The 13,028-nt window shown below is 41.2% G+C and overlaps 1 protein-coding gene across 5 annotated transcripts in view; it reads right to left on the bottom strand.

The window, feature by feature from the left end:
• Window positions 1-13,028, bottom strand: part of LOC105465711 (NHS like 1) — a 273,877-nt gene that overhangs the window by 142,675 nt on the left and 118,174 nt on the right. Inside the window, exon 1 of one of the 5 annotated variants that reach the window (XM_011714282.3) lies at window positions 8,749-12,937. The exons of 3 other annotated variants lie outside the window; for them this stretch is intronic. In XM_011714282.3, the coding sequence (XP_011712584.1) occupies window positions 8,749-8,950 (202 nt within the window). In that variant the 5' untranslated portion in view covers window positions 8,951-12,937. Of the gene's footprint in view, window positions 1-8,748; window positions 12,939-13,028 lie in introns of those variants that run through there. One more of the 5 variants, XM_011714281.3, reaches the window with a different exon arrangement.

Raw genomic sequence — 13,028 nt, forward strand, 5'->3', positions numbered from 1 at the left:
ATGCTCCAATCCCTTCTGCACGCCATAACCAGAGTGGGTTCCCTCCAACACAGCTTCAACCAAGTATTCACAACAGATATTTACTTACTATCTGCAAAGTGCAAGGCACTTGAAAAAGACAGGCTAGACTTCAAAGGGCTTCAAATCTAGGAGAAGTATGAAGCACCAAATATTTTCAAAGCAGAGTATTTGCCCTTAAACCAAAAGTTATTAAGTCCTTGACACCAAAACGCCCTAGGTGCTTTCAATGTCATTTCTCCGTCTGAAGAATTATACTCCGTTCCCTGCCTCCCCACATCTGTTTCTCTGCCCAGTTTTCAGTTCTCTCTAATGATCTGACCCTTCCTTACCAAATCAACTATTGTTTTTATTGGTTACTTATGATATCCAGACTAGGTTTATTAAATGAATGAACTCATGTAAAGTTTTAATAATAGTGTCTCGCCACGGAAAACATTCACTAAATATTAGCCATTATTAACCTTATGGGTAGGTTGACTGATTCAGACATGACTTGCAATATAGTATTTTAATCATTTCAGGATTTGACGTCAACACTGAGATACAAATTCCTTGAAGGATTACGTAAAGGAAGTGATAGGTTCCACTTGAGTTGCTTAGGTTATACAAGTACTCCAAAGACACTTCTACAACTGGAAATTCTACATAATAGTATAGTCTACACTAGGATAAAGACATTTTTTGACTCAACTGACTATTGATAGTGAAGAGATTATCAATCCAATGGCCAGTATCATTAAATACAACGGATCACATTTGTAGGCTTACAGCCTATCTATTAAACAAACATTCATTTATTCAATAAATAAATTGTACCTGCTACTGATATGTATGATGAATAGGTATTACCCCATTTCACAGTGTGGCTGGTGTGACTGTGGAGGAGAGAGTGAGGAGGAAGCACAAGGAGGCAATGGCGTAAGGGAAGCAGAATGTATAGGGCTTTAGAGAGCATTGTCAAAGTTTAGTTATTTAATTCCCTGGAGAAGGAAAGCACCTGAGGGGTTTCAAGTAGTGAAATTACACATGTTTCATGTTTGAGGTTTAACAGGATCACTGAGGCTGCTAGGTTAAGATCAGCCCAATTGGTGGGGAGGGAAGCGGTGTGTACAAAGGTGAAAGCAGGGAAACCAGTTAAGAAAAGATTGCAATAGCACGATGGAGCCTCTCCTTATCAGGCTTGGCATCGTTAATTCCATATCTCCTCTCTGTTCACTAAAGCCAACTTTACTAATTGGTCAAAACAGCCCTGATCAAATTTTTTTTTTTTATACAAAGTGCTTGATACGTACATAGTTTGAATGAAGCAACAGAAAACACCAAAAGTATGCCATTGAAATTATGTTCCACAAACAGAACCCTCTCTTTTATTACACTCAAAAAAGTCCAGAGTTGAGAGCACTGGTAATAAGCATACAGTGCTACACATAACTTGGACTTCTGAATGGTCTTCTGTCCTCTCTTGCTGTCTCCACTCTTGTTCCCCTTTGATCCATCCTTGAGTCTACACTGTTTCTAGAGCGATCTTCCCAAAATACAAAAACAGGCTGGGCATAGTGGCTCAAGCCAAGCCTGTAATCCAAGCACTTTGGGAAGCCGAGACAGGTGGATCACTTGAGTCCCGGAGTTCGAGACCAACCTGGCCAACATGGTGAAACCCGTCTCTACTAAAAAATACAAAAATTAGCCGGACTAAGCCAAATTCAGAAAGTATTTGCTTAGCACATTAGCCTATGCGCACAGCACCATTTAACCGAGTCCCAGATGTCTTAAGTTTACCCATTCAGCAACCATTTATTGAGCACTTAGCCTTGGTGATTAAAAAATAATAATAATAAGATTGAGTCTCTGGCCTAAAACAGGTCACGGCTAGTTCAAGACACAGACAAGTAAACAAGTAAGCATAATTCAGTGCATGAAAAACACAGTTAGAGAGGAATGAAGAAGGCAGAGAAATAGCATAGACAAGAGCCATCAGCTCTGCTTGAGGATGTTAGAGAAGACTTCACAGAGTTTTAAAGCGAGTCTAGAAGGATAAGTAGGAAGTTAACAGGCAGGGGAGGCGACTGGAGCACCCTGGCACAGGGAATAAGAGGGAACGTGAGGTGCTAGTTTCTGGAGTTATGAAAAAGCAATGGGTCTGTATGCTAGTTCTGGAGGGGAGAGGACGGAGGCAGATCTCGTAAGGTTTCACACCATGTAAAGTGATGTGGGCTTCATTCTGTACGCAATGGGGAGCTACAGAAAGGTGATCCAGTTGTTTTTGTGGGTTTTTCTGTTATTTGTTTTTCTGAGACAGAGGCCTGCTATATCACCCAGGCTGGAGTCAAGTGGTGCGATCTCAGCTCACTGCAACCTCCGCCTCCCGGGTTCAAGCGATTCTCCTGCCTCAGCCTCCCAAGTAGCTGGGATTACAGGTATGCACTACACCCAACTAAATTTTGTATTTTTAGTAGAGATGGGGTTTCACCATGTTGGCCAGGCTGGTCATGAACTCCTGAGTTCAAATGCTGCGCCTCCCCAAGTGCTGGGATTATAGGCTTGAGCCACTGGTACCAGCTGGTTTTTGTATCTTAGAAAGATCACTCTGGAAACAGTGTAGACTCATGGATGGATCAAAGGGGAACAAGAGTGGAGAAAGCAAGAGAGAACAGAAGATCATTTAGAAATCCATGTAAGAGCCAATAAGGGCCTAAACTCTATGAGGACAGACATCCAGGTTCAAACACAGCAGACCTTTAGGAGATTAAACTGAAGTATTTGATAGAAAAGACTGTAGTTTTGAAAAAAAACTCCAGGCCAGCCATGGTGGCTCAGGTTTATAATCCCAGCATTTTGGAAGGCCAAGGCAGGAGGATCACTTGAGGCCAGATGTTCAAGATCAGCCTGAGCAAAAGAGAGAGACCCCACCTCTACAAAAACAAAATAAAATAAAAAATTCAAAAAGCATGGTACACTGTGCTGATAGTCCTAGCTACTCAGGAGGCTGAGCGGGGAGGATCCCTTGAGCCTGGGAATTCAAGGTTACAGGGAGCTATGATTGTGCCACTGCACTGCAGCCTGGGCAACAAAGGAAGACCCTGTCTCTAAAAAAAAAAAAAAAAAAGGAAACAAACAAACCCCTCTAATTTGACAGAACATGTTATAATTAAACCAAAACACCCTGAAATGACATGGAAATATATTTTATAACAATTGCATGAGACATAAAAATTAACCCTAAATAATATGCAAGATCTTTTAAAATTATAAAAAGCAAACTGTTGGCCAGGCATGGTGGCTCACGCCTATAATCCCAACACTTTGAGAAGCTGAGGTGGGTAGATCACCTGAGGTCAGGAGTTTAACACCAGCCTGGCCAACATCGTGAAACCCCGTCTCTACTAAAAATTCAAAAATTAGCCGGGCGTGGTGGCAGGTGCCTGTAATCCCAGCTACCCAGGAGGCTGAGGCAGGAGAATCACTAGAACCCCAGAGGCAGAGGCTGCAGTGAGCCGAGATCATGCCATCACACTCCAGTCTGGGCAACAGAGCAAGACTTCGTCTCAAAAAAAATAAATAAAAGTAAATTGTTTGTAAAGATCAATTTCAAAGGTTTCTGTAACTTAACAAAGACATTTTAATGGAAAAGAACACAGGTTACTCAGTTCCACACCCAAGCCCTGACAATAAGTTGCTTCTTTTATCACTCTTAAGATACTTTTCATAATTTTCAAAAAAGATATTTTTCATAATTTAAATGTCTCTTCTCAAAACAAATGCACAAAGTTTTTAAACTAAAAAAGGAAGGATACTAGACAAAATATCATTTAAATCGAACTTCAACAATTTAATTTGCAAATAAAGACATTTTACAACAAAACAAGGCAGTGAGACAACAGAGTCCCAACTTCAGAAAAAAAATAATAATAATCAAAGATCAATAAAGGGCAGTCTCAACAAACCAGATAAAATATTAAGTGGCACTCACTGTGTGTCTCTTTCACAGAACGTCAACTTCAGTAGGAAGTAAGAAGAATACCATGACATTCACTGATCTCTTTTGTTAACACACCACGGTAAAACTTCCTTTGGCTATTTTTCCGATATATGTAGTAACCCTCGGAATAAATAAAACTTACTGATCCTGTTTCACTCTTAAATTTGTGATGCTACTTAACAATATTTTTCAATATTTCTTAGGTTTTCTTAATGCCATAAAGAAGCTATTTTTTATGGAGGTTTTTTTTTTTTTTTTTTTGGTTTGAGACCCAGTCTTTATGTTTGTTTGGTTTTGAGACCTAGTCTTGCTCTGTTACCCAGGTTGGAGTGCTGTGGTGTGATCTTGCAGACTCAACCTCCCGGGCTCAAGCAATCCTCCCACCTCAGCCTCCTGAGTAGCTGGGACTACAGGCGCACACCACCACGCTTGACTACTTTTTCTATTTTTTGTAGAGACAAGGTTTCGTCGTGTTCCCCAGGCTGGTCTTGAACTCCTGGGCTCAAGTGATATGCCCACTTCGGCCTCCCAAAGTGTTGGGATAACAGGCATGAGCCACCACACCTGGCCCAGGAAGCTATTCCTAAATCCCACCATTTTAAGGAATTTATTATCAGAAATAAACCACAGCTATTTACATGGAAACAAGATCTTGACTTTTGACCTAGCTGCTTTTGGTCTTTCATGTCATTTTTCTCCACTGTAATATCTGGACATTAGTAATCTAATTATGCACAAGGATCCTGCTTTCTGCAACTATTTTATTAGAAGAATAATTGGGATGAAATTATTTTAATAGATCCAACTCCCGCACTCAAAAATTGGTTATCTAGTATATGGATTATTCATTACCCTTGATACCTAGTATGGCCATTCTCTGGCCATTTTTGTAGTGGCTGAGAAGGGAGGGCACTGACATTCAAATGATTCCAAGCTGGTAACATTACTAGTCTGTATGATAAAGTCCAGAAGGAAAGGATAAAACATTGTTTGAAGCAAGGCTTTGCATGTCAATTGCCCTCTCTATCTGCTGACCTGTCAATGCCAGGATCATCAATCACGCTTCTGCCCAGCTAAATGGAGAGCTGAGGATACAACAAAACAAGCTCTGCTCAATGAGAGGACAAACACCCCATTATGACTCCACCTCTTTCAGTTTTATTTGAGTGAGCAAGAAAGGGGAAGCACAGAATAAATACTACTAGTCATTAGTTTTCCTCAAGGACCTTCCACAGTGCTAGAAAAGCAGCAGGTACTCATTAAATCTTGTTCAGTTAAATGCTAACAGTCAGAAGACCATGAAAACATGAAAATGTTCCGGATAAACTTCCTTTATCTGGACCTTCTCTTATCCGGACCTTCTCATCTAGGTCATCGTGTTGCACTTTTTCACAATTATCCTACATTCTCTCTTTAAACCCCCACTTTAGATGTCTTATCTGCTTCTCCATTTAAGCATGAACTCCATGACTTCAGGGCCTAAGTGCTATCTTTCTTTGTACCCTGCACATAGTGTTCAGTAATGATTCCACCAATAAATGCTCTCACAACTTCACATGAAAAGTTACATATTGTCTCATCTACCACTGCATTCCACTTTTTTACTATAAAGAAGATACTGATTCACACCCTTAATATGTATGGCTTAAGTTAAAACCTCATCTACTACTGCAGTGGGTCATATCATACTAATAATATAAGAATTGATCATTGCTGTTACCCAATTCATTCTTACCTCTCCGAGTATAAACGGGGATTCAAGAGAATTTTGAAACTTGTAGTGTGCTGTCAAACACACATACAAAAGAAAACATACAGATGCTTACTGGTGGCTGCTTTGGACCTATCAATATGTATCTTGTAATTACTTTTCAAGCTCAGGAACAGTAGTCTAATTAGAAAATGCATACTAGTAGCTTCTAATCTTAAAAAAGATTCTCAAAAGAAAGAAGAATCTCAAGCACTATAATTTTATCCTTAGTTTCTTGACATTAAATCATAAAGCTATTGGTTTGTTGTACCGAAAGATATCCATAAGGGTAACCACTTCAAAACTTTATTTTCATGTTCCTGATAACAATCCAGCATAGAAATTCTCTATTAAAAGAGCTTCTGTTTCAGAAATTGAATGTGTCTCATACAACACACTGATGGTAGGAGCTCAGCAGGCTAATGGTGCAAAGCATACCTGGAGACAGTGGGCAGGGAACAGGCAAGCAGTGCGGCCTGGCAGCAGCTGCTGGAGGGGAGGAGCTGCAGAACCGGACCTCCACCAACCACAGATCCCGCAGGGGGACCACTGATGCGAGGCTGGCTTGTTATGCTACAGTTGCCCTACCTCGAGCTGTCACTGCATAATGGTTGTGGGTGGGTGGGTGTGTGTGTGTGTGTGAGAGAGAGAGAGAGAGCGGGGAGGAGGGAGAGCAGGTTTTTGGCAATCTGTATAAATCAAAAAATGTTAATGTAAGTTAGGGGGGTTGCGGAGTAAACTGAAAGGAAGGTGGATTAGGCTGTGTGTGATCTGGGCAGAGAGATGTAAAAGATGCTACACATTCCCATCAGACCAGTGTGTCTCCCAGTGCATATTTATTTGCAACCAAATCCTAACGTGGCCACTGGGCATTCTTAGTATTGCCTGATAATCCTCGCTAGAGTGTCAGCCTATTTGATGCTTCTGAGAAAAAACTTCATCTCTGCATAATTTTTCTTGAAGACTTTTCCTCTTTTGATCTGCTCACATAAACAAATGTCACTTCTGTATTTCTCCAAAGAAAGGAATTGTGTGGAGAAAAGATCAACTGTTATAACATGCCCCTGAGACAAGATGTCAAAGTTGGAAGCCAATTTTCTTTTGTAAGTCAAATGTGAAAACAGAATATAATGCCATGAATTTTGATGTATAAGCAGCTTTTTAAGGATTCTCTCTGACACCATATGTCAAAAATCATATTATTCATGCCCAATTATTTTTTAAAAAACACATAAACTTACACCATGTATTATGCTTCCATTTATCTTCATGAAGCTACTGTATCCCCTATTCCATTAAGGGATAAAGGGCACAATCTTTTGTATTGCTATGTAAGCAAGTCCTCCCTTCACAAGTCACCCCTGTCCTTCACAATGACTTCTTTATTTTCCACAAGTCACGTGTACAGTATTTGCTTTATTTCCCAACTAAAACTAATACATGCAAATTCAGTCTCTGTTCCTTTAATGCTAATTCAGATGAAGCATCTACAGTAGAAATCCTACAGCCTCGTGCTCACATGTATACAATCATTAACAGAGACTTGACAGTGGTTGACTTCAAGTCAAACAAGTCCTAAAAAGCGACCTTCGGCAAAGCCCAAAGGAATCAAAACTATACCCTCTCGCGACCACAGCACTACTGAATCCACCCTTCAAACATTTTTGTTTCAAACATTACAACCCAATCATTTACCAAAACCACAGCTTATTCCTGATTTAGAAAAGTAAAGTTCACGGACTTACTAAGCTATACAACTCCAGCCAGAACGCACAAATGCCTTTTCTAAGCCTGGCAATCACACAGCATTTGAACTGAAAACCCACATTTTTAAGCTCAGAATCAGTGGGTCATTGTTGATCACCTTGTTGATATAATAAACAGCTGATACTTTCAAATATTATTAGCTAGTCCCTCTTGTGCCATAGTTTAATAGACAAGAACAAATAGTTTACACACATTCACCCTGAAGAAGGGCTGCATTAACACTCAGCCTGTGCAATATAATTACTATACTCATAAGCACATATTGAACTTAGTTGATTCTCTCACGTTTCAGTAGTTCTGCTTTCCAAAGCAGGGGGAGGCACAGGTCCCTGAAAGACTCCAGCAAGGTTTCTCTTGGCACGGGGAAGAATGTGATAAACAGGGAAAACACAATCACGCGGAATGTCTGGACTTGGTTCCTTTGTGATACTTAAATAGCACTCCCCTACTGGGCTTTACCCACTGCACTGAATGCAGAAACCATTTTAGAGCTTAACAATTCAGTCTCTACACACACCAAGAGGAAGAACTCAGAAAATCTAAATATAAAATAGGGGTATGTTAAGAAATATTGACCTGTTTCCCTCTCTCCCAGCAGGACTGGTATTTTTTTTTTTTTTTCATCTTGGAGGCAAAACATGTTAATCCTGAGAACAGAGTCAACGTCAATCTGAAAAGAAACTTGATAGAAAACTAAAACTCTGGTTAAAAGAAGGAAAGGAGAAAAAAAAATCCAAAAACTCCTTGGGACCAACTTATCAGGGTTAAGCCCCTCGCGTGTTCATTTTCCTTGATGTCATAGCCCAACACCAGCTTAATTCAAGCATTCATGTAATTCATCAATCTTAGAAGAAGGATGCAAGAAGACTATGTACGATTCCTGAAGTTTTCTCAGTGCAGTTTTACAAGAGCTCCACGTTCTAGCCCCAGATTGCTATAAGGGCAGGAGATTCTCTTTGGGGTGGTGGTTTATCATTGAACTTTTCATAAGTCACATGACCATGTGGCTCTGATGGAGGGAGGCTGCCAAGAACAAGTAACAGCTACTTTATCCTTCTTTGAATGATACAGGATACAAGCTCAAGCTGAATCGCTGAATTCCAATACAAAAACAAACATTTCAAAAGAAACTCCTAATGGGGGCAAAAATCATGAAGGGGGAGTGATAGAAACAAAGAATTCTACATAACAAACTTTTTCAAATGTTTAAATTTTTAAAAAATCGAGTCACCTTTTCTGGGCTGGGCTCTGTATATCCAGTTTTCGTCATCCACTTCCACCTGCTGCCCACAAACCGAGAGCTCTCCATCACTGCGAAACAGCCTCTTTGTCTGCCTGGACAAGGAGGAGAAATTTATCCAACTCACAGCACGTGAGAGAGAACCTGCATTCGGCTTGAGTCTGAAGGAACCTGAAGAGCCTTCCTTTTTCATCTTCTTTTCAAAATCAACTAGAGACAAAGAACAGACCAGCAAACAAAACGCTGGGTTTTTTGCATTGGCCCAGGTCCTCTCCACACGCCTGCTGTTTCCCTCTTAGACAACGCTGATAGTCAGGCACGGCATTATCCAAAAAGACGGCTTCTGTGTCACCCAATTAAAAAGAAAGGGAAAAGGAGGGATTAAGAAAGAAAAGAAAAATGTTTTACCCTAGCCACACTGTGGACTCCGTTTCTAGATCAGCGATATCCACGGCCAAAAAATAATAAATAAATAAAAGTATAATTTAAAAAATGAAACAGGGTGTTCATTTCAGGAGCACTTGTCAGGACTTTGCAAAACACAAAGCCAGGGCACTCCGACTCTTTGGTGTGTCCCTAGCATCCCAAACTGTAATCCTACTCCACTCCTGGGCATCTTTCCCCACCAGGGCAGGAAAACCAGCTGTCGGTTGCAGAAAGAAGGAACTCCTCGCCCTAGAGAAAAAGATTCAGGGTCAAGCCAGGCACCCAGTTTACAGTTCACCCACACGGTCACTTGGGAGAAATCAAAGAGCTCAGCTCACTCGCCCCAGCACAGGGCAGAATCATAAACCGCCCACTTGCTCTCCTTCCCGTCTGTGAAGCGCTCGTTAAGAGCCGCAGGACTCCGCAAACAATAAAACCGGCTGCGTGGCTATTGCTTGGATTACAGAGCAAGCACTCCTGCGAAAGATGATAGGCTTTCCTGACACCAAAGGCACCTCATTGGAGACAGAAAACTCCGCCTCTCCACAGTCAATACTTCAGTGGCAGCTCAAACTTCTGAACTTTAGCGCAGTTAGGGGTATGCAAGTCTGTGCAGAATACAGACTTCTGGGCATAAAGAAAAAGAACTTGATTATTAATTATCAAACCATACTTCTGAAACTACAATTTTGAGAAGGGGCTTAATACAGTATATAAATATAGATACATCCAACATTCCTAGATGTATTTAGGAATGTCCATCATTTAAGGAAACATACTTCCAAAGAGAATATAATGGACCCCAGCTTCCAACAAAGGTGAAACGCAGCCATTATTGTACCTGTTATTGTCACTCCTGCCTGTCACCAGCAGCCAGAGTGTGGGACTGAGGATTCTCCTCTGCCCTATCACTGGGAGCCCCTGGGGGTTATTCCTCTCCAATCTTGAATGATCATCCTATCACAAAGAGTCATCAGAGAGCTATACTAGTGGCACTTAGCTGCAGGCTCTAGCCCTGAGCTTCCTCTGCAAACTACCTAGAGCCATAAGTTGCAATGCATTTGGGTGTAGCATTTCACCCAAGGCTAACTTACTGCAATTGCATAGTCATAGGGGTGTTCGAAGTCCCTGCAACTTTCCATCATAGAAACTTGGGTCGGCATCTCCTTCCCCCAAGTGTTATTTGGAGTAAAGCAAATAAGCAACAAGTAGAGAACTAGGTCTCGCAGCACTTTGCTTTACTCAGCATCGATCAAATACATTAAACCTAACAAACTGCAATAGAAAATAAACTTTGATTAAAAATTTTAAAACAAGGATTTTGCATCATACATCTACTCAAATTCACTGAGATTTTAAGAAAAAGGCTCTACAAGCTTACTGGGACAGCCACACTTGTAGAAGATAGTCAGAAGTTCTACAAAGTTTTCCTAGGATGGGCAGTTCATATTATACCATGTAAATAATGACAGAGAACAGGTACTACTAAGGGAGAAGCTACAAAGCAGCCTCAGTTTAAAAGCTAAAAGAGTCCTTGAGATCACATAGTTTAAACTCCTTGATTTTCAGATAGGAAAGCTCAGGCCCAGAGAAAGTATGTTCATACCCAATGTCACATAGAGGAGTCAGTAATGAAGACCAGGCTGCATCTGACACCACTGGGATCAGAGATTCACACACTTACCAGGGATGCTTGCTATATCACCAAGTGCTCTGGGTCTATTTCAATTATTAATTGGAATAATATCTCCACTTTGACTACCACTGTAAAGGCAAAGGTAAAATATTTGTGCATAACACCAGTGGCTAACATCAAACATCCACTCTCTTCTTTCTGAGTAGAAAGCACTTTTTGAGAGTCTCAAAATATAAAAGGAAAAGTAAAAAACGACCATCTCACCAGAAAAATCCACTAATGTCCCAAATGCTGTTTACCATTTCATTGGTTCACGAGACCCCCTGCCACACATCTGTGCACACTCAAAGGATCCATGGAACCCAAGCAATAAACACAATTCTCTTCTCCCTACTCTCTACGGCTGCATTTTTAATTTAAAAATATCTGGCTGGACATGGTGGTTTACGTCTATAAACCCAGCACTTTGGGAGACCAAGGTAGATGAATCGTTTGAGCTCAGGAGTTCAAGCCCAGCCTGGGAAACATGGCAAAACCCTGTGTCTACAAATAATACCCCCAAAAAAGAAAAAAAAATTAGTCATGCATGTTAGTACTTGCCTGTGGTCCCAGCTACTCAGGAGGCTGAGGGAGGAGGATCACTTGAGCCCAGGAAATTGAGGCTTCAGTGAGCTGTGGTTGCATCACTGCACTCTAGCCTGGGCAACAGAATGAGACCCTGTCTCAAAAAATAAATAAATAAGAAAAATAAAAAATTATATATATGCTTAAACCTTGTGCTGTTTTTTTTGTTTTTTTTGTTTTTTTGAGATGGAGTTTCCCTCTTGTTGCCCAGGCTGGAATGCAATGGCACGCTCTCGGCTCACCACAACCTCTGCCTCCCAGGTACAAGTGATTCTCCTGCCTCAGCCTCCTGAGTAGCTGGGATTACAGGCATGTGCCACCACACCTAGCTAATTTTGTATTTTTACTAGACATGGGGTTTCTCCATGTTGGTCAGGCTGGTCTCGAACTCCTAACCTCAGGTGATCCACCCGCCTCAGCCTCCCAAAGTGCTGGGATTACAGATGTGAGCCACCGTGCCCGGCCCAAGTGCTGTTCTGTATTTACCAGAAGGGCTGCTGAGCGCTTTCCTCAACTCTTCCTCCGTGGAGTGTGCATACATACAGCAGCAAAGGTCAATTGGTGTCATTAGTAACTGGCGTGTTTTCCTCTAGTGCCCCCATCCCTGTATACATCAAGGAAAGGTTTAATAGGAGAAGCTAAAGGAACATTTCCTGCCAAGCAGCCAAAAACAATAACTAGTCCATTTGGGGACTAGACTTATGACTCTCCCTCAAAGTAAGTGCCCACTTATGCCAGATTTCCAGAAACCGTGCACCCACAAATCATAAGGCCTAGGGATACGTTTGCATAATAACCAGTTCTCTGTCTACTGGCTAGTGCATATTTCTGTTATATTGGGCCTTGATTATTAAATCTTCATTTATCTAAGAAAGTCAAATAAATTAACTACTTTTACAACTGGATCAGAGTTCCTGTTGGTCAAGAGAATATAATGGTTTAAATCAGCTTTGTAGGTAATATTTAGATTTTAACTCTGCATATTAGATATATACTCTAATTAGCTGAGAACATCCTAAGTGGGCTTCTTAAGAAGCTACTATATTGACTCAAGCTATATTTGTTTAGCAACCACGATGAGCCCTACATTTTAGTTATGTGGATTATCAACCCAAGAGCCATACCAATCACCCCTCCCGGCAGTAGGTCCAAGGCTACTTTGTGCCATATGCTTCCTGTATATTATTGCTAATCTTCACAATAACCCTGCCATGGAAAATCCCTACATTTATTTCTTTCTTTATTTTGAGGCAGAATCTCACTCTGTCCCTCAGGCTGGAGCACATGATCTTGGCTCACTGCAACCTTTGCCTCCTGGGTTCAAGCACTTTTCTTTCCTCAGCCTCCCAAGTAGGTGGAACTACAGGCACGCGCCTCCACGCCTGGATAATTTTTGTATTTTTAGTATAGACGGGATTTTGCCATGTTGGTCAGGCTGGTCTCAAACTCCTGATGTCAGGTGATCTGCCCACCTCAGCCTCCCAAAGTGCTGGGATTACAGGCATGACCCACCGCTCCCCACCCACAAATCCCTACTTTTACAGTAATTTTTTTTAAGTAACTTCAGCTATAATCTTCGAAGTAA

Source organism: Macaca nemestrina, chromosome 5, assembly GCF_043159975.1.
Source record: "Macaca nemestrina isolate mMacNem1 chromosome 5, mMacNem.hap1, whole genome shotgun sequence".
Classification (NCBI taxonomy): Eukaryota; Metazoa; Chordata; class Mammalia; order Primates; family Cercopithecidae; genus Macaca; species Macaca nemestrina.